The sequence below is a fragment of the Eurytemora carolleeae genome, unplaced genomic scaffold (assembly GCF_000591075.1).
Source record: "Eurytemora carolleeae unplaced genomic scaffold, Eaff_2.0 scaffold64, whole genome shotgun sequence".
Classification (NCBI taxonomy): Eukaryota; Metazoa; Arthropoda; class Copepoda; order Calanoida; family Temoridae; genus Eurytemora; species Eurytemora carolleeae.
The window spans coordinates 104,891-128,173 of NW_019396205.1; the positions used below are offsets into that span (position 1 = coordinate 104,891).

The 23,283-nt window shown below is 32.4% G+C and overlaps 1 protein-coding gene across 1 annotated transcript in view; it reads right to left on the minus strand.

Annotated features, from left to right (window-relative positions):
- LOC111698095 (neuroligin-4, X-linked) overlaps positions 1-23,283 on the minus strand; it is a 65,300-nt gene that overhangs the window by 26,404 nt on the left and 15,613 nt on the right. The window contains exons 6-8 of the mRNA XM_023468337.1: positions 16,072-16,218; positions 3,561-3,673; positions 932-1,028 (exon numbers count right to left, since the gene is read on the minus strand). Coding sequence (XP_023324105.1) covers positions 932-1,028; positions 3,561-3,673; positions 16,072-16,218 — 357 coding nt within the window. The remainder of the gene's footprint in view (positions 1-931; positions 1,029-3,560; positions 3,674-16,071; positions 16,219-23,283) is intronic.

Sequence of the window (23,283 nt, forward strand, 5' to 3'; positions counted from 1 at the left end):
TCACAAAGTTTGCGAAATACGAAAGAAAAAAAAACGTAAGTGTTTACTTACTCATCTCAAAAAGAGTTGAGATCGTAACTATTGAATAGTTGAACTAGGTCATGGTTAGTTCAACTACTTCTCACGTTTCAATAATTTATTTAAATCAGAGCTGAAGAAGTTCTCGTAATTCAGAGTTTGACAAATGAGAGATGATGTTCAATTGAACGGATTTAATACTCTTGAATAAGTTAAGTCAACTAAGTTTACTTGTCTGCTCTAATCTGAACCTATTACCGTCGGAAACCCTGTTGTTCGGAAACCTTGTAGTTCGGTTTCCTTATAACTGAGCCAAAATAGATATAATCCGACTTACTACCGAACTCGCCGTAGAGGGGAGAATGTTTTAGAAAATATACTTTTTAGTAGTTCTGTTTTAGTAGTTCTGTTCTGTTTTAGTAGTTTTGTTTTGTACACAAACTGTGCGTCCCTATAGTTAGAGAAGTCTTTAGTTCACGAAGAAATTTAGTGTTTGCCACAAATTCAAATTTTCTAATCTCTTACTCTTTGCAACCTGATGATGTAAACCTTTGATTTTTTAATCTTGACAGTTTGACCTAACATGTCAAAGGTCTACGACATAGGGTTGCAGAGATTTAGAGTTTAGAAAATCAGAGTTTATTGCAAATAATTCTCAACTCCTTTTTCCCTGCATGGGAGGATTCCAACCTAGAGCCAGATTCTCAAGACGGCATTCGGTAACCTAGAGGTCCTGGGTCCAGATAGTCTTATCTTTAGAACCCATTTTCACACATAATGTAGATTTTTCGCATTTTCTTTTTGTGCTGGGTTATGTTTTTTAAAATGAGAGGTCAAAATATTCCAATATAGACAAGACACACTTCGTTGAAAGTGGTTTTACGTGAACTGTAGGTACCCCTCTTGAACTTACCATGTGGCAGAGCATCTGACGTCATAAGAAAATGAAGAGAAGCTGCTCCTCTCCCATGACCAATCACTGTAACGTTATCCTTATCTCCGCCAAAATCCTGAACAATTTAAATATTAATTTTTACTTTCATAATTTTCTATTCGTATTCACCATGGTTTCCTATTCCATGGTTTCTTACTCAATGGATTCCTACTCCATGGTATACTACTCCACGGGTTTTTACTCTATGGTTTCCTACTCCATGGTATCCTACTTTATTGTTTCCTACTCCTTGAGTTCCCATGCCATGGTTTCTTACTCTATGGTTTCCTAATAACCATGGTTTCCTACTCCATGGTTTCCTCCTTAACGGGTTTCTCCTCCACAATTTCATACTCTTTGATTTCCTACTCTATGGTTTCCTACTCCATGGTTTCCTACTCTGTGGTTTCCTACTCCATGGTTTCCTACTCCATGGTTTCCTACTCCATGGTTTCCTACTCCATGGTTTCCTACNTATTAGTAAACTTAAACAAATACAATATACATGTTCTATCCCTAGATAGGAGTAAACTTAATCAAATACAAAATATACATGTTCTATCCCTAGATAGGAGTAAACTTAATCAAATACAATATACATGTTCCATCCCTAGATAGGAGTAAACTCAAACAAATACAAAATATACAATTTCTATTCCTAGATAGGAGTAAACTTAAACAAATACAAAATATACATGTTCTATCCTTAGCTAGGAGTAAATTTTAACTAATACAAAATATACATGTTCTATCCCTAGATAGGAGTAAACTTAAACAAATACAAAATATACATTTTATATCTCTAGATAGGAGTAAACTTAAACAAATACAAAATATACATTTTCTATCCCTAGATGGGAGTAAACTTAAACAAATACAAAATATAAATGTTCTATCCCTAGATAGGAATAAACGTAAACTAATACAAAATAAATGATCTATACTATTCTAATAGAAATATATTTAAATACAGATACAAGGGATCTGACGTAAAACTTTGTGCGAAATAGCGCTGATCCTCTCCACTGCCGTGGCAACTTTTAACCCTAAACAGGCTGGGGGGGGGGGGGGGGGCGTTTTGCACCCCTTGTAGCTTTTTTGCCCTAGCACTCTCATTTTTGACACTATCACCGTGAAATTTTTACTTTTAATGAACAGAAATTTTTGCATAGGATAGGGTACAGGGCGGCAAAAAGTCCGGTCTGTGAAGACAATCTAAAATAGCACAGAACTTTTTTTTTATGACAAAAACTACAGATCTAAAACTATATTTTTTAAAAGCCCTCGAAAAATGAATGTAAGAAACATGTGCCACACTTTTGTTTAAAAAAAAAAAATATTTTCTTCATTTTTCATACCTTTTTCTCAACCCTCCCTAGCACCCAAACTATGAAAGTTATCGATCTATTTTTTTTCAATGAGCTGGCCTTAAAAAAAATGAACATGCATTTCAACCCTATACCTATTCTCTAGGGCCTTTTACTTGGGGGGTGGGCCGTGGGACGCCCTCCCCCCCCCAAGTCTGTACATATATTCAGACCCCCCAGCCTTTACAGGGTTAAATTAAAGGGATTGATGCTTTATTCCTCAGTATTAGTTTTCCTCCAACTACAGGGTATCCAAAAGAACTAGTTATGTCCTGAGGATGACAAAAGATACTGCTTGATCCATGGAATAACATCGAAAAAGTTCACTCCTCAAGTTTTCTTTTACGAAAATATAAAATTCTCTAAAAATCTAAGATTTTCAATAAAAAGAATCTTTAATCCTCATAATTCTAAATTTTGGATTGCAAAATTTGAATTATCTTTTGCTTCCAGGAAATTAAAATGCATTCGATGCATCCAATGCATTAATGTAGGACTTTTCCTTTCTCATTACTGGATGACTAGTACTGACCTCTTTATTTGTATACATATATGACTAGTACTGACCTCTATATTTGTATACGTAAATGACTAGTACTGACCTCTTTATTTGTGAAAATAAATGACTAGTACGGACCTCTTTATTTGTATAAATAAATGACTAGTATACTGACCTCTTTATTTGTTTGTGACAAAACTGACCAATCTATTTGTATACATGACTAGGACTGACCTCTATATTGTAAATATCACAACTACTGACCTTCTATTGTAAATATGAAAAATACTGACTTCTTTATTGTAAATATGAAAACTACTGACTTCTATATTGTAAATATGACAACTACTGACTTCTATATTGTAAATTTGACAACTACTGACCTCTATATTGTAAATATGACAACTTCTGACCTCTATATTGTAAATATGAAACTACTGACTTCTATATTGTAAATATGACAACTACTGACTTCTTTATTGTAAATATGAAAACTACTGACCTCTATATTGTAAATATGACAACTACTGACCTCTATATTGTAAATATGACAACTACTGATCTCTATATTGTAAATATGAAAACTACTGACTTCTATATTGTAAATATGACAACTACTGACCTCTATATTGTAAATATGACAACTACTGACCCCTATATTGTAAATATGACAACTACTGACCGCTATATTGTAAATATGACAACTACTGACCTCTATATTGTATATATAACAACTACTGACCTCTATATTCTCTTGAATCCAATGCATTGCCGCTATCTGATCAAGTATTCCTAAATTACTTGGAACACCAGTTGTAGATCCACCATTTTTCATACTGTTCACGTTTAGAAATCCTAAAAAAATTAAATGTTTAAACATTTTCTCATGGAAAAGGAACTAATATATGGAATCCGTTCCAAAATTCAGTTTTATATAAATAGATATTCTTTCAACGATCTACTGCATTCAATAGATTAATATCAAGGGAAATGTAACCTAAATTGTGCACTAGCAAGAAGTGCAGTTTGTATCAAAGTTTGATTTATAAATCCGAATATCTAACCAAGGAATCCATTTTGTATTCCGGACGGATACAGTGGCTCATGTACCATTAGATTCTCCATTATAAGTTTACAGTCCCACGTGTATAATAGTTTAAACCAGTGCATCGGATACCTAAACTTGTAATCATACTTTACCTTCTTTTCTACTTCATCTACTTTCCTCTTTCGTTCTCCTTTTCTTTTCTACCCCTTCTTAAACTTTACTTTAGCCTTATCCTGCCTTCTTTTTGTTCACACTTTTTCTTTTTTTTCTTTTCATTTTCTCTTAGTCTTCGTCTTTTATTTTATTAGTTTTCTACTTAACCCACCTTTTTCGTTTCTTTGTTTATTCTTTTCCTTTTTCTTTCTTTTTGATATTTCTTAGTTTTATTTGCATACTTTTCTTCTTAACCTACCTTTATCCGTCCTTTCTCTTTCTTTTCTTCTCCTACCTTTATCCGTCCTTTCTCTTTCTTTTCTTCTCCTACCTTTATCCGTCCTTTCTCTTTCGTTTCCTTTCTCCTTTAAACTCTGTATTTGTGTATTAAAGTCTAAGAATAGGGTTTTCAGCGGAAGCAAATTTTCTCGAAAATTTGCATCCTTTTCCTGCAAACTTTTGCGCGGAATTCTGCATTATTACGAGAAAATGAATTTTGCGGAAGCAAGAGAAAAACGTTGCGCAAAATAAAATCTGCAAACACTGCCGAGAACTGCGCCAAAAATAAACACCAAATTTTTTTAGTTTCGAATTTTTATTGCATTTATTTATTAAAAAGAAGTCCTGCAAAATGTTTTTAATGGCTTTCTAAAGTCGGACTGGTTCCATTTTCATTCCCTTTCTCCGTATTCCCTGAATAGCCCTGGTTTGTTTAGTACTCCTAGTACTCCTAGTAAACTATTTGAACCCAGGAGACTGTTTGTCAGGATAACAGTTGACCAAGATAAGTAAAAACAACCTTTGTCTAGAATAAAGTTTATATATATAAATATAAAGATGTAATGTCTGTTTTCTGTCTGTTTGTTTGTCAGATCATAACTCAGGAACCCCGAGACCGATTTTCCTCAAAATTTTATTTGAAGGCCCGCGGAAATGTTCTTAACTCGGTTTTAAAATTCTAAGTTGAGTGGGTCGACATTGATAGAGATATAATCGTTCAAGTGCTGGTAAACGGCGGAAGTAATTTTTGTAAACCTTGGCAGCGCTAGGTTTCCTAGTTAGTAATATATTTAAATATTTATATACTAGTCCCAGCAGAACAACACTGAAAGAAAAATCATTTCAAAAATGTAAATAACTAGCTGAAAAAATGTGGAAGAAAATTTTAAGAAAAAAATGTGGAAACAAATTTCGATTTAGCCTATTAAACGGGGGGACCACCCATGAGTGGACACAACAAATTTCAGTCCAATCGGTCCAGTCGTTTGGCCGGCTATACGCAACATATATATATATACAAACGTCTTGTTTTATTATATAGATAATTGTTTAATTGTATTATTAATTGTGGCCTGAATAGTAAAGATGGGAAAGCCCGATTTACAACGGTACCCTTTAATCCTTGGACTGACCATCAACGATCATCAACTTTGTGTGTTAATCTCTAAAATGATGTAGTTAGGAACTGAGTCTTAATCACAAATTCAAATGTTCTAACCACAATATCTGTGTTATCTGATGGCGTAAAACTTTGATATTTCAAACTTAGATTATTTAATCTAAAATAATTCAAACTTTGAATGTTTGGTATGTGGCATACAGTATGACTGAACACACTTGAAGTTTCATATATCTCGAAAATCCTGATCATTTATTTCGACAATTTCTAATCACAAATTCTAATTATCGTATGATTGATTGTGAAACTTTGAGTTTGTGACAAAAGTAATAACAAAACAAAAACAAAAAAAACAAGAAAAAACAGAAACAAAACAAAATTAAAACAATCAACAAAAACAAAAAAAAATTAATTTTCTAAATTATAAAACAAAAACAGGTTTATAATAGGGTTTCTGGAAAAATAATTCAAAGGTTTACAAGGTACTGTTGTGAATCAGTCAGACCACTCTATAAGAGAAAGTTTACTCGAAATTTCGTTCACAGTCCCTTTAAACAAAGTATTATTATAATATTAGAAATATTAGCCGCTTATATATAAATATTGTAGTTATTTGGTTTTTTTTTCTGGCCTGTAGGCCGACTTACCGGAAAGGTTTGATTAATGAATGAATGAATCGTGCTTGTATGAATAAATGCTCTGAAGATTGATTGTGTTCTAATTTGATCTAAAACTGTTCTTCGGACACTAACTACTGACATCCATATATCCAGATATTACACTAGACTCTTATATAGTATATACAGATATACACTGTACAGTATACAATACAGTATACCTGGTATATAATACAGATATACACTGTACAGTATACAATACAGTATACCTGGTATATATACAGATATACACTGTACAGTATACAATACAGTATACATGGTATATAATACAGATATACATGGAATTGACTTGCATTGCCCATGGAATTTTAGAAAGAAAATTTTTGAAAGAAAATTTCGAATATTGTAAAGAAAAGCGATCTGTGAAAAATATAAAATTTGAATTTTTACCCAAGGGTACCTTTAAAATAATTTAGCCGATTTGGTTCAGCTGTTTGGCCAGCTGTAGCCAACAAATATATTAATACATACACAAATACATATATATCCATAGACACAGTGTTTAGTCCTATTAGGACTCATCAGTATGGCTCTAATCATCAGATTTTGATTTTGCAGTTGACGGGGATTGAACCATGACTCCTTAGATTATGAATCAAACACGCTAACCACTGCTCCACCAAACCCTGATGAATGGGCGAAGAGGAAATATAAGAATAAAGAAAAAAAATCGGAGGAAAACTAGGAGGAAAGGAAAACCTGGAGAAAGAAGAAAAATGCAGCAAGAAATATTTGGAGCTAGGACAAAACTTGATCATGAATGGGAAACTAAAGGTAGAAAGGAAAACTAGGATTGAAAGGAACAAGGAGTAAAATGGAAAACTAAAGATAGAAAGGAAAACTAGGATTGAAAGGAACAAGGGATAGAATGGAAAACTAAAATTAGAAAGGAAAACTAGGATTGAAAGGAACAAGAGGTAGAAAGGAAAACTAGGATTGAAAGGAACAAGGGGTAGAAAGGAAAACTAGGATTGAAAGGAACAAGGAGTAGAAAGGAAAACTAAGGGTTGGAAGAAAAGCTAAGTGTAGAAGAAAAACGATTAAAAAGGCAAATTATAGGTAGAGAGGAAAAATAAGGGTAGAAAGGAAAACTATGGGTAGAAAGAAAAACTAAGGTAAGAAAGGAAAACTAAAAGAAGAAAGGAAAATTAGGAAAAGGAAGGAAAACTAGGAGTAAAAAAAATAGAGGTAAAAACAAAAACTAAGGGAAGAAAGTAAAATTAGGAGTAGAAAAAATAGAGGTAAAAAGGAAAACTAAGGGAAGAAAGGAAAAACTAGGATTCTTGTGGGAGATTGTATAAGAAAAACAAACACTAGTAATAGAGTCATCTGTCTCCGTCTAAAGCATAATGCAACCAAACCATTTGTGCGGGCAGCCGTGACAATTCCCGTAGGAGACACAGCTAGGAGAGACTTAAAACAATCTCAGGGTTATTATTTAGTAAATATACCTTGATAAACAATCTCAGGGTTATTATTTGGTAAATATACCTTGATATACAATCCTAGGGTTATTATTTGGTAAATATACCTTGATAAACAATCCTAGGTTTATTATTTGGTAAATATACCTAAATAACCAATCTCGGGGTTATTATTTAGTAAATATACCTTGATAAACAATCCTAGAGTTATTATTTGGTAAATATACCTTTATAACCAATCTCAGAGTTATTATTTGGTAAATATACCTTGATAAACAATCTCAGGGTTATTATTTGGTAAATATACCTTGATAAACAATCTCAGGGTTATTATTTGGTAAATATACCTTGATAAACAATCCTAGGTTTATTATTTGGTAAATATACCTTAATAAACAATCCTAGGTTTAATAATTGTTAAATAAACCTTGATAAACAATCTCAGGTTTATTATTTGGTAAATATACCTTAATAAACAATCTCGGGTTTATTTTTTGGTAAATATACCTTGATTAACAATCTCAGGGTTATTATTTGGCAAATATATAGATAGATATAGTTTGTATGATCTGATACTAGATATAGTTGATCTGATACTAGATATAGTTTGTATGATCTGATACTAGATATAGTTGATCTGATACTAGATACATAGTTGATCTGATACTAAATATAGTTGATTGATCTGATACTAGATATAGTTTGTATGATCTGATACTAGATATAGTTTGTATGATATGATACTTGATATAGTTGATCTGATACTAGATATAGTTTGTATGATCTGATACTAGATACATAGTTGATCTGATACTAGATATAGTTTGTATGATATTATACTTGATATAGTTGATCTGATACTAGATATATAGTTGATCTGATACTAGATATAGTTGATCTGATACTAGATACATAGTTGATCTGATACTAAATATAGTTGATCTTATCTGATACTAGATATAGTTTGTATGATCTGATACTAGATATAGTTGATCTGATACTAGATATAGTTTGTATGGTCTGATACTAGATATAGTTTGTATGATCTGATACTAGATATAATTTGTATGATCTGATACTAGCTATAGTTTGTATGATCTTAGACTAGCTATAGTTTGAATAATCTGATACAAGATATATAGTTGATCTGATACTAGATATAGTTTGTATGATCTGATATTGCCAATTAAGTCTATATAAATTGTATAATTACCCACCTACAGCCAGAAAACATTACGTTTATTACTTCTCTAATTTATTTCTCTGCCTGGTTTCAAGGAGAAGGATAACATTGCAAACTATACAACTATAAAATCTGGTAATCGAGGTAAAGGTTTCTGTCTATAAAAGACTTGCGCATTTCTTCCTCAAAAACAATGGCGTGAAAAGTTAGAATTAAGCCCAATTAAAGCTAGACTGTCGAAGACTCCTTCCATATTATTGATTAGATAAAAGTTGGAAGGACCTCGTTGCAAATTTTGGATCCACTTATAATTCACATTTCTAGCATTTCATCAGTGCCAAATATATATACGTACCCCTAGAATATTCTTTTAAGTGGGGTTCGAAAATATAATAAAAATTGCTATTTTCTTGTTTAGTCCTCCTTTAATATATAAGTTCTATTCAGTTTGGTTTTGGTGTTTATTTCTGTTAGGATGTGGTTAGATGAGTTGTATCAGGGTACCAGGAATACCAGGGATATCAGGGATACCAGCAACACAGCCAATATTTCACCTTTTATTATCCAAGCTCCATGTCCCCGTCTTTATATAAACTTCTTTCATATCCGGTAATGCGTGGTATCCTTTCATTCTGCTCAGTATACACTATAGAGTACACCACATACCAAGGATAAACTAACCTGAACCAACTCATTCGATACCTTACAAATACTTGCACCCGTCCAACACAGTTTATGGACCATACAGATACTTTAGGACTAGGCCAGGACAGTTTATGGACCTTAGATATACTACAGGACCAGTCCTAAACAGTTTATAGACCTCACAGATACTTCAGGACTAGTCCATGACAGTAAATGGATCTCAGAGAACCTACAGGATATTTTATTGACCTTAGAGATACTTCAGGACTAGTCCATGTCAGTTTATGGACCTCACAGCTACTTTAGAAATAGTAAAGGATATTTAATAGACCTTAGAGATACTTAAGGACTAATCCAGGACAGTTTATTGACCTCATAGATACTGTAGGACTAGTAAGGGATATTTTAAAGACCTTACAGATACTTCAGTACTAGTCCAGGACAGTTTATGGATCTCATAGAACCTACAGTACTAGTCCAGGACAGTTTATGCATCTCAAAGAGCCTACAGGACAAGTTAGGGATATTTTAAGGACCTTACAGATAGTACAGAACCAGACCAGAATAGTTTATAGACCTGACAGACACAAAAGGACCAGGCCAGCACAGATTCTGGACCGTTCAGATGGTTCTGAACCAGTCCAGCAACGTTCATGGAACGCAAAGCTACCTTCTACAGGACCAGTCCAACACAGATTTTTGACCTTGGAGATACTACAGAACCAGTCCAACACAGTTTTTGGACCGTGAAAATACTACAAAACCAGTCCAACACAGCTTTTGGACCGTGCAGATACTTAAGGACCACTCCAGGGCAATTTTTGGACCTAGCAGATAATATTGAACAAGTCCATGACAGTTTATGGACTAAACAATAGAACAGGACCAGTGCATAATAGTTTATGGACCTACTGGGGATGCCAGATAGTATTATACTAGGCCTAGGTACTAGACAGCCGAGAGTTAAATGGAACCTTCTTTAAGGAAAATGGAGTTGTTTGCAACTCGTTGTTTTCTAGTATCTGCATTCGGATAAATCTAAACTTTTCTCTTAAAATGTGTCCCAATAAACATGAGAATTGAGAGACGATAGGCTGACGTAGAATTGAATGTTATTTTACTTCTAAGAGCTAAAAATAATATCTATGATCGATCAATCTTTGATCTTATGTTTCCTTGCTAATCCATTGACTGACTCACAGTATATACAAGTAATTTAATAATAAATTACTTTATAATCTAAGTCTTTACCCTGTAATCTATGTGTTTACCCTGTAATCTATGTTTTTACCCTGTAATCTATTATCATAACCTGTAATCTATGTTCCTACCCTGTAATCTATGTTTCTAACCTGTATTCTATATTCCTAAGTTGTAATCTATGTTCCTATTCTGTAATCTATGCTCTTACCTTGTAATCTATCTTCCTACCCTGTAATCTATGTTTATATCCTATAATCTATTTTTTCACATTTTAATATCTGTTCCTACCCTGTAATCTATGTTCCTATCCTGTAATCTATGTTCCAACCTTGTAATGTATGTTCCTACCTAATAATCTTTGTTCCTACCCTGTAATCTATGTTCCGGCCCTGCAATCTATTCCTACCCTGAAATCTGTGTTCCTACCATGTAATCTATGTTCCTACCCTGTAATCATGTTCCTATTCTGCAATCTATTAACCTTTAATCTATGTTTCTATAACCCAGTAATCTATGTTTTTACCCTGTAATCTATGTTTTTACTCTGTAATCTATGTTTCTAATCGGTATTCAATATTCATAAGTTGTAATCTATGTTCCTACTCTGTAATCTATGCTCTTTCCCTGTAATCTAGGTTCCTACCCTGTAATCATGTTCCTATTCTGCAATCTATTAACCATGCTCCAAACTTGTAACCTATGTTTCCACCCTATGATCTATGTTTCTACTCTATAAACTCTGTTTTTATCCTGCTATCTATGTTCCTTCCCTGTAACCTATGTTTCTATAATACTGTAAAGATCTAGACTTGGACTGGTTTGAAGTGAATGAGAAAAGTTAAAATGCCTGTGTGTAGTGTGTAGGTGGAGGGAGGGAGAGAGGGATGCAGGGAACGGTTTAAAGAATGGATTTAGGAGTTTATGTATATTTCTCTTTTACGTTTTCTGAATATAAAGATGGATCAAACCAGTATATAAGCTCTAACCAGAGAATACCATAATACATCAAAAAGTATATTTTCTTTTGTACAATATTTTTCAACAGTTTTTGAAAATTAATATGCATTTATCAATCTGTTTTAAAAAAAACCACTAAAAAATGCCTTAACAAATCCCGGATTGGATTGGAACGAAATAATGCTGGATTGGATTCAAAAGAAATAGGATATGATTGAATTGGATTGAAACATGCCAAGATTAGATTGGAATGAAAAATATCAAGATTGGATTAGAAAGAAGTATATAAGGATTGGATTAGAAAGAAGCATATAAGGATTGGATTAGAAAGAAATATATAAGGATTGGTTTGGAAAGAAATATGTCAGGATTGGATTAGAAAGAAATATATCAGAATTGGTTTGGTAAGAAATATATCAGGATTGGATTGGAAAGAAATATATCAGGATTGGATTGGAAAGAAATATATCGAGAGGGGGTTGGAATGAAATATATCAAGATTGGTTTGGAATGAAATATATCAGGATTGGTTTGCAATGAAATATATCAAGATTGGTTTGGAATGAAATATATCAGGATTGGTTTGGAATAAAATATATCAGGATTGGTTTGGAATGAAATATATAAGAATTGGTTTGGAAAGAAATATATCAAGATTGAAGTGGAAAGACATATATTAGAATTGGTTTGGAATGAAATACATCAGGATTGGTTTGAAAAAAATATATCAAGATTGAAGGGGAAAGAAATATATCAGGATTGGTTTGGAATGAAATACATCAGGATTGGTTTGGAATAAAATATATCAGGATTGGTTTGGAATGAAATATGTCAGGATTGGATTGGAATAAAATATATCAGGATTGGATTGGAAAGAAGTATATCAGGATTTCATTGGAATGAAATATATCAGGATTGCATTAGAAAGAAATATATCAGGATTGGATTGGAATAAAATATATCAGGATTGGATTTGAAAGATATATATCAGGATTGGATTGGAATGAAATATATCAGAATTGAAGTGGAAAGAAATATATCAGGATTGAAGTGGAATGAAATATATCAGGATTGGATTGGAATGAAATATATCAGGATTGGTTTGGAATGAAATATATCAGGATTGGATTGGGAAGAAATATTTTCGATAGAACTGGATTTTAATATGTTTAAATTGGATTATTATGAAATATATTATCAACATTTTATTGGAAAAAAAACATTTTGGGTATGGCAGGATTTTTATATATCTGAGTTTGGATTGGAAAGACATATTTTGGATTGGATTGAAAAATGTATGTCTGCATTGGTTGGAAAAGAATATGTATAGATTTGATTGAAAAGAAATTAACTTATTACTCGCCTCAAAAGCTAATCTTCTAATTCCTATACTTTGCAACCTGATTTTGGAGACATTAAATATTATGCATTTTCAAATCAAACAATTAGAATTAAAAAAATTAGAATTTATGATTTACAATATCAAGCTGCAAAGACATTATGGGATTTAGATTGAGCTATTTCCATTGCCTATATTGTATTAGATAGGCACATTTCAGGGTTTGGTTAGTTCCATTGCCTATATTGTATTAGATAGGCACATGTCAGGGTTTGGTTAGTTCCATTGACTATATTGTATTAGATAGGCACATGTCAGGGTTTGGTTGGAAAGAAATATCCAGGGAAGTTTGTAGTAAGTTCTAAGATTTATAAGAGTGTAAGATTGTGGATAAATATACTACTGTGTTCTTGTAGTTAGTTTCAAGTGGGAGATATAGATGGAAGGAATTAAGTTTCTCAAGTTTTATCTTCTAGAAATCTTGTAATGTAGTGTCTAGTAAACTAAACTAGACTATTCTAGTTTTATCATCTAGAAATCTTGTCATGTAGTGTCTAGTAAACTAAACTAGACTATTCTAGTTTTATGATCTAGAAATCTTGTTAAGTGTATAATACAATAAACTAGACTATTCTAGTTTTAACATCTAGAAATCTTGTCTAGTGTATAATATACTAAACTAGATTACTCTAGTTTTTATCATCTAGAAATCTTGTCTAACTAGACTATTCAAGTTTTTATCATCTAGAAATCTTGTCTATTGTATAGTACACTAAACTAGAGCATTCTAGTTTTATCATCTAGAAATCTTGTTTAGTGTATAATACACTAAACTAGACTATTCTAGTTTTAACATCTAGAAATCTTGTCTTTTGTATAATAAACTCTTGGATAATACACTAAAGTAGACTTGTCCAGTGGCCAGATGTTAATTTAAAACCCAATTAGGAAAATCTGGAATTCAAATCATTTTAGTCTTTAACCCTATTCTAGTTGGTATGTATTAGTTTTTATCAATTTTGTACATGACTTATTTTTCATTTTTCAGCAAAAATATTATTATTTTTTATTATTATTTTAGGTTAGGGTAGGTTAGGACAATTTCTGGGTCGAGCGCTGCGGCTAGGACAGGCTAGGGGGCCGATCGCCACGGCTAGAACAGGCTAGCTAGGGAGCCGGGCGCTGCGGCCACATGATCAATTGTATGGTGTTATCCATGTACAAAATTGAAAGGAGGAGGGGGAGAGGGCCCGGGGGGGGGTAGTGTGGGGTGTGGTCCAATAATCGTTCTCTAGGAAATTACCAGATTGGGGGGAGGGGTGTATTCGACCCCTCTTTGATTTTGCCCTTAGAGTTGAGATAGAGCAGTGTGAAACATAAATCCAACTTTTCTTTTCAAGGTTTCTCATTTTTCAAAAATCTGAATTTAAAAGTTTTCATTAATTCTATTCCATTTGGTTCAATTAGTAAAAAAGATATGGGCTTTATCTATACATCAACCCGTTTTTGATTTACGAAAAAACGAGAGGGGAGGGGGTCGTCTAGGGTTAACTACATATATGCAGTCTGGAAAATTTGCTCGATATAGAATATTAGGAACTGTGCTTTTAAGGCGCTTCGCGCCCATCTTCTTTTTCAACTCGAATTTTGTTAGAGACAAATTTGTGAAAAGTCGTTCATTCATAAACCTTTCCTGGGGTCACACGAGGTCACAAAAAAATGTTGACAGACACCCAGACAAGCAAAGTATATATATATATCCTGAAAAAGGACAAAAACGAGAGGAGAGGTTTATTTCAAGGTTGCGGTGTCCAGACATATTGAATTAGATTTAGCAGAAAAGTGCATTTATTTCATAGCATTATTTATATTCTATTTAACCATCAGGAACGTGAGATATCTGACAAAAAAGACCTAATACACTTTCGTTCTGTGGATTTGATATTAAAAAAATTTTAGACACGTTCTTCGAGAAATTGAATTAAATCAGGAATGGGATTGTTAAAAAGAAAATATTCGATAAAATTTAGTTTCTTGCCTAGCCTAGTCAAAGTGACAAGTAACCTGGTCTTCTAGTCTATAGTAGATAGTGACTATACTAGCTTAGTACTCCTAGACTATAGTAGATAGTGACTATACTAACTTAGTACTCCTAGACTATAGCAGAACTACCAATCTAGTATTGTAGATAGTGACTTTTACTAATCTAGTACTCCTAGTCTATTGTTGATAGTGATTACTACTAACCTAGCACTCCTAGTCTTTAGTTGATAGTGATTACTACTACTCTAGTACTCCTAGTCTATAGTTGATAGGGATTACTACTAATCTAGTACTCATAGTCTATAGACTCATAGTCTATAGTTGATAGTGATTACTACTAACCTAGTACTCCTAGTTTATAGTAGAAAGTGACTACTACTAATCTAGTATAGCAGATAGTGAATACTACTAATTTAGTACTCCTAGACTACAGTAGATAGTGACTACTACTTACCTAGTACTCCTAGACTATAGTAGATAGTGACTACTACTAATCTGGTATAGTAGATAGTGACTACTACTACTCTAGTAATCCTAGTCTATAGTGGATAGTGATTACTACTAACCTAGTACTCCTAGTCTATAGTAGATAGTGATTACTACTAATCTAGTACTCATAGTCCATAGTTGATAGTGATTACTACTAACCTAGTACTCCTAGTCTATAGTGGATAGTGATTACTACTAACCTAGTACTCCTAGTCTATATTAGATAGTGATTACTAATAATCTAGTACTCCTAGTCTATAGTTGATAGTGATTACTACTAACCTAGTACTCCTAGTCTATATGTTGATAGTGACTAATACTAACCTAGGACTCCTAGTCTATAGTTGATAGTGATTACTAATAATCTACTACTCCTAGTCTATAGTTGATAGTGATTACTACTAACCAAGTACTCCTAGTCTATAGTTGATAGTGATTACTACTAACCTAGTACTCCTAGTCTATAGTTGATAGTGATTACTACTAACCTAGTACTCCTAGTCTATAGTTGATGGTGATTACTACAAACCTAGTACTCCTAGTCTATACTTGATAGTGATTACTACTAACATAGTACTCCTAGTCTGAAGTTGATAGTGATTACTACTAACCCAGTACTCCTAGTCTATAGTTGATGGTGATTACTGCTAACCTAGTACTCCTAGTCTATAGTTGATAGTGATTAATACTAACCTAGTACTCCTAGTCTATAGTTGATAGTGACTACTAAAATGTTGCCGAAGGCTGCTAGAGCTGACCCATCGTAGATATTCCCAGAGCCCCAGGCGTAGGAGTCTCCGTGTATCAGGAGAACTACAGGTAGTCGGGATCCTGCTCCTCCTGAAGTAATCATAATAATAGCTAGCTAAAGTGCCCGGTCGGCGTTGCCCGTGAATTAAGAAAATGATTTTAAAAAGAAATTGAATTTTTTTAGTCTATGAAACCCGTCCCCCAATATATCTATATATACCACGATTTTAGGACGCTTCCCACCCATCTTCTATTTGATTGTTAACATTTTCTCTTTGTAATTTAAAATTTAATGAAATCAAATTTTGTTGGAGACAAATTTTTGAAATTTTTGTGAAGTCACACAGAAAATTATTAATAATAGTGATAATTTTAGAATAAAGGGCTAGTGCAATTTTATGTGTTCTTTATTTTCTGTTTAAACACTTTTTTATTTAATCTTGTAAAACATGTCAATTAATGTGAGAAAACTTCGTTTTCCTTGTTATATTTGACATTTGTGACGTCGTGTATAAATTCTCTGTTGCCACCTATACACTTCTTGATAATCAAAGGAATTGAGTCTTTGCAGCAAACTCTGATCTTTTAATCCCTATATCTTTATTATATAGAAGATAAGAATAATAATAGAAATATTAGTTCGTGTTCCTTTTCCATTTTATTTAATATAAAAAGAAACAATGCGATAATATTTTTGTGATTTATTGAGTCTTGACATTCCCAAATGTTTATGATATTATATCGATATGTAAAAGAATTTATCATCTTTAATCTTCAATCTACAATCTACTTTCCGATAAATAGCTTAGCATACTTTTCGAAATGATATAACTAGATTATGACCAATATAAAATTAGTACAAATGTTTATAACATAAACGTAGATCTCTGTTAATCAGCGGGTCTTTTAAAACAAATATAAGAGTAAAAGTCAATAGACAAATGTACGGTTATGTTAGACAAATGTACTGTTATGTTAGACAAATGTATGGTTATGTTAGACAAATGTATGGTTATAATAGACAAATGTATGGTTATAATAGACAAATGTATGGTTATGTTAGACAAATGTACGGGTATGTTAGACAAATGTACGGTTATAATAGACAAATGTATGGTTATGTTAGACAAATGTACGGTTATGTTAGACAAATGTATGGTTATAATAGACAAATGTATGGTTATGTTAGACAAATGTACGGTTATGTTAGACAAATGTATGGTTATAATAGACAAATGTATGGTTATTTTAGAAAAATGTACGGTTATGTTAGACAAATGTACGGTTATGTTAGACAAATGTACAGGTATGTTAGACAAATTTGCGGTTATAAAAGACAAATGTACGAGTATTTCAGACAAATTTACAGTAATGTTAGATTGTTGTACGATTATGTTAGACAAATTTAAGGGTATGTTAAAACAATGTACGGTTATGTTAGACAAATGTACGGATATATTGGAAAAATGTACGGTTATGTCAGACAAATATACAGTTATGTCAGATAAATGTACGGGTATGTTAGACTAATGTACGATTATTTTAGACAAATTTACGGGTATTTTAGACCAATATAGGTTATGTTAGACAAAATTTACGGGTATGTTAGTCCTATGTACAGTTATGTTAGACAAATGTACGGTAATATTATAAAAATGTACGGTTATGTTTGATAAATATACGGCTTTGTTAGACAAATGCACGGGTATGTTATACAAATGTACGGTTATGTTAGACAAATGTACAGGTATGCTAGACAAATATACACGTATGCTGGACAAATGTACAGGTATGCTAGACAAATGTGCAGGTATATTAGAAAAATGTACATGTATGCTAGACAAATGTACAGGTATGCTAGACAAATGTGCAGGTATGTTAGACAAATGAACAGGTATGCTAGACAAATGTGCAGGTATGCTAGACAAATGTACACGTATGTTAGACAAAGTACGAGTCTTTATGACATATTGACTCAGGTATGCTAGACAAATGTACAGGTATGCTAGACAAATGTGCAGGTATGCTAGACAAATGTACAGGTATGCTAGACAAATGTGCAGGTATGCTAAACAAATGTACACGTATGTTAGACAAAGTACGAGTCTTTATGACATATTGACTGGTATGTTGACAAATGTATTGGGTTGTAAGAAATAGGTACAGGTTTACAAGAGAAATGTATAGGTCTATAAGACACATGTATGGGTCTATAAGACAAATGTATGGGGTATGTAAGAGAAATGTATGGGTCTATAAGAGAAATGTATGGGTCTATAAGAGAAATGTATGGGTCTATAAGACAAATGTATGGGGTATGTAAGAGAAATGTATGGGTCTATAAGAGAAATGTATGGGTCTATAAGAGAAATGTATGGGTCTATAAGAGAAATGTATGAGTATGTAAGACAAATGTATGGGTCTATAAGAGAAATGTACGTGGTTGTTACAGGTCTTTAAGACAAATGGGTGGGTAATGGGTTTGTTAGACAAATGTACGGATCTTTAAGACAAATATTCAGTGTTGTACGAAATAGGTACAAAGCTGAACCAGTAATGCCACATAATTCAAATCATTTCCATTTGTCTAGTTTTCAGTGTCTGTAGAATAAATTCACGGTTTTGTATTGACATAAAGACTTAAATTTTTCTGTCAGAATAACAAATTTCTTATTCATATGTGCTAGATCTATTTATGTTATTGTAATGGGTATTATTAAGGGTGAAAATCTTTGCCTAGATTTTAATTTTTCTATAGGTTTTTTATGATTAAAATGAAAGTAATTTCACACCGAACGTAGCGAGGTGTAAAAATACTTTTATTTTGATCGAAAACAAACAAGAAAAAGTAAAATTCACAGTAAATGCTTTTTCGCTTGCATGATAACCATTACAATAGTATGAATAGTTTTACTCAACTTATTCAATAGCAGGTCGATAAAGTGACATTTTAATCACCCTGTTGTAGGGTGATAAAGTAACTTTATCACTTTACAACGGGAAATATTATGTGGAATACATTCCCTCAAAGTTGGATAAAGACCTTTTTATTTCAAGATTTTATCATTTTATCTTTTGCCATTTCTTGATGCAGAGTTGTACACGATATTTCAATCAAAACTTAGCTTTGATGTATTTTTAGTTGAGAAATATGTTTAAAATCAATTCCATGCTTCAACAGTATTCAATTTTTCTTTTACAATATTTTTTATGATACAAAATACTATGCTATATTGGTGACTTTTTAATTTAAAGCAGAAATTGTGAATTTTCTTTTTTGAAAGAAATTCCCAGATTTGAAGAATATTTCTAGGAAAGTTACAACTCCCACGTTTTCAATAATTCATATTTTTTCCTTTTTTTAGTAATTCATTTTTAAATTACTTTAAACATATTTCTTAATTTACTTATTAATACATGTTACTTTTGTTATTTTTTCATTTAATCATTTATGTGTTTATTCATTTAAACATATATATTCCTTTACTTTTTAACTATTTTTATTAGCATCTTTCCAATTTTTTTTTTAATATTGTGATATAAACATCTCAGACAAGAAAAATACATTGATTTATTTTTTCAGCTATTCACCCTTTCATTTATCCATTCTTTCAATCATCCTTCCTTTTCATTCATTTTTCCATTCATCTATCAACCCATCCTTTTATTCATTAATTCATTTCGCATTCATCTATTAATGGTTTCCATTCATTTATTGCAACATTATAGAACTTAATTTCTCCTTCCTCGTGCTGTTCTGTCTAGAAGAAAGAAGATGAATTATATTAACATGCATTACATTTATTTAATATTTTCCACTAAAATGTTCATTGTAAACCTTACACTGGCGACAATATTCATTTCTTCTCCTTCCATAAAATATTTGAGAGTAACTTGAGAATATAAAATAGTTCTGCAGTATTACAAGCAGTATCTTCTCTTCTACATCAGGGCCGAATATTATCTCTAACTGAATTGTATCTTTTCACATTTCAATTCCCCCACCCCACTGTGGGGTATTTTAGGGGGTCAGAGGGGGGGGGAATTTTGACAAAATGAATATATTCTAATAACCTTTTCATTTTCAAACATTGCATCAATTGTGGCTTGCATATTGATTTATAATGATTTCAATTTATAACTTCTGTTCCCCTTCATATATTTAACCATTAAAGGATCCTGTGAACCTGGTTTATACATTTTAGAGGTGATAACGTGTCCAAGTAATGTTTCGTCTCTGATTCGTTTTTAGATTCCTACTTTAAGAGTTTTCAAGGAAATTACCAGTTTTCTTTAGGATTTTAGATCTTTAACACAGCCTTACTACGACTTGGACACTTCTCCAAAAAAAATCAAAGCGGTCGAGCCTTATTTGACTTGAATAAAAGGTTTTTGGTGTAAACTCAATATTGCTGACCCCCCCCCCCTTGATACCTACTGTCCTCCACCCCCTTGATACCCACTGTGCCCACCCCCCTCCTCTTTCTCAAATCTTGACCTAAGGGAAAGTGAGAAAAGCAAATAAATGCATGTAAATAAAAAGCACTCCAGAAAGAGAGGATCAAGCTATCTTAGAACCTGTACAAGATTTAAATTTGAATAGAAATTACTATTGATTTATGTTTCTTTTCCCTTTCCTATAGAAGTTGTTAAAATGCACTGTACACATGTATCAAAAGTGTCAACTTGCGCTGGGAATTTTTTTAGTCTGTAGTAAATATCGGGGTAAACCCTATATCTGTAAACCTGAACATACCTATATTTATATATGACGTTGTGCATTATCAGTAATCTAACTACGATTGTTATTAGTTAACTACACTAGTAAATATCTACGTAAAATCTGTATTATGATTCAGCTATTACGTTCATTAATTTTAGCTGTATCATAAACTTATCAAAAACTTAAAAAATACATGAGTTGGAATAATACTCCGCTTTGATTTCGGTGTTAGAATAATTATATGCCTCGTGCAGTGAATCGAGAAGGACTTGATCTATGAGTCTTGAAAGATTGGTAAGAAAGTCGTATCCAGTTTGATATTGACTAAAGTATTATTGCACGGCCTGTAGTCTGTGATTGAGTTCTATCTTGTAACCTAAGGATACGGTAGCTTATACATAAATTGGTACCGTTCTAGAAGTAAATATTGGAGTAGGGCATATACTACAAGTCTTTTAGGTTTTTAAGAAGTACTGAAGGGCCCGGAGTTGCCCGTGGACATTTTTTTTTTAATGTTTAGAATTTTTTTTTCTATTTGTTTAGCCTATAACACCCCCGGACCACCCATGAGTGTCCAAATAAAATGTCAGCCCATTCGGTCCAGCCGTTTGGCCGGCTATAGGCAACATATATATGTATATGAATGTCTTGTTTCATTATATAGATAACATTTATACAATTAATTTCTCTTTTTTTTGTTTCTTAAAGTTCTTTTACTGTTCAAAATGTAATGTATCTTAAAAGGCCTGTAAGCATATATTCAAGCGACCCTCGGATTCACAACAGTAACTTTGTCTGATCAAGTAAGAATTAATCTGCAATGTTTATAACAATGAAAACAGATTATTTTTAATTGTGGCTTCTCTTCAAAAGTCACTTGCGCATTTCTACTGCAGTAAAACCATTAGAAATTGTCAGAAATAACCATGTTTCCAGCTAACAAAAGCGATAATATCTTTCACACTATTGATCAGATAAAAGTTTCCAGGATATTATTGTGAATGAGACATTGCCATCTTTACATGGAGGGTCACTTGAAATCCTTTTGATATGAACATCGGCTTATAATATTCTATAAATAATGATCCAGTTTATACAAACTTTTGATAAACTGCCCTCCTGGGGGTTTGAATATTCTGCTCGTTATACGTCATACTTAGATCTTTATTCTGTCAAATGCTTTTAACAAGTCTAAACAAAAATCTTTTATTTTTAAATAGAAAAATGCCTCATGAACGTTAGAAACTAGACAGAAGAAGGTTTATACGACATCACTGGTAGATCTTTGTAATCTCGTAGATCCTCTAGTTCTGATTTTGCGTACAATTATAACCAAAATGAATTTGTAGTTCATTTCAACAGGGTTTTTATTTTTAAATGATTTATGTAAAATTTCCATTTTACAATATACTTTAGTTAGACGTGATGAACATTGAAAACGTTGTTTAAAAATATCAAGAGAGAACTCAAATTGTTTTCAGTGTTTATAAAATTCCTTTCTACAAACTATAATTATAACTACCGTACCATCTTTTTAGCAGAATCCCAAAATTTTTTCAGTTATCTGTTGATCATGAATGTTAAAAAACAACTTATTTCTCCAGCCAGAGTTAATAGTTTACTTTTTATGCCATTAAAGCAAACTTGAAGAGCATAAATGTTTAAACTAAGCTGGAACTTGAAGATATTTGTAGAGGCTCCTTAAACCAAAAAATACTAAGTTGCAAAATTGTTTTTTTCTTTCATTTACAAAACCCAGTTTCAAACACTAGTTAATATAAATTATACAGTGTAGAGGCCTGGGATTCAATTTATTCGAATTAGGAAAAGTTGGAGAGGTGGATTGGGGGGTAATGGAAATTAATCTATCGTATGGTTTAGAATCTTGTTTAAATATTAAGGGATTGTGGATAATGTGAAAAGGGGGGTTCAAACTTTTAGGGGGATAAAGGGGTAAGGGATCCATAATTTGAAAATGAGAATCTAAACAATATCTAGAGATTTGATGAATGTTGCTGAAGTATCCGTGAAATTAAAACTTTGCCAGACTCAACGAGAGGAGAGAGAGAGAGAGAGAGAGAGAGAGTTGATTGCAAAATGAATTTAGAACTTTATCAAAAAAAAAGTTTTAAAAAATAACTTTTTAAATATAAACTTTTGCAATACAATGTTTAACCCCTTTTAGAACAAATCTGTCATAAAGGACATAAAGTTGTCCCCCCTCGATCTTTCATTCTCCACCCTGCTTTTTCTAGTTTATTCTTTCCCTAATATCCCCTAGATTTCGTTTTTATGAGAAGACGATCCATTAGAAAATACAGAATCTCTGACAACCCTTGGAGGATTATTGATATATAGGGATATAGAGGGACACAAGGATACAATACTCATTGCACTATTCATATATACATACATACACCCATTAATAATGT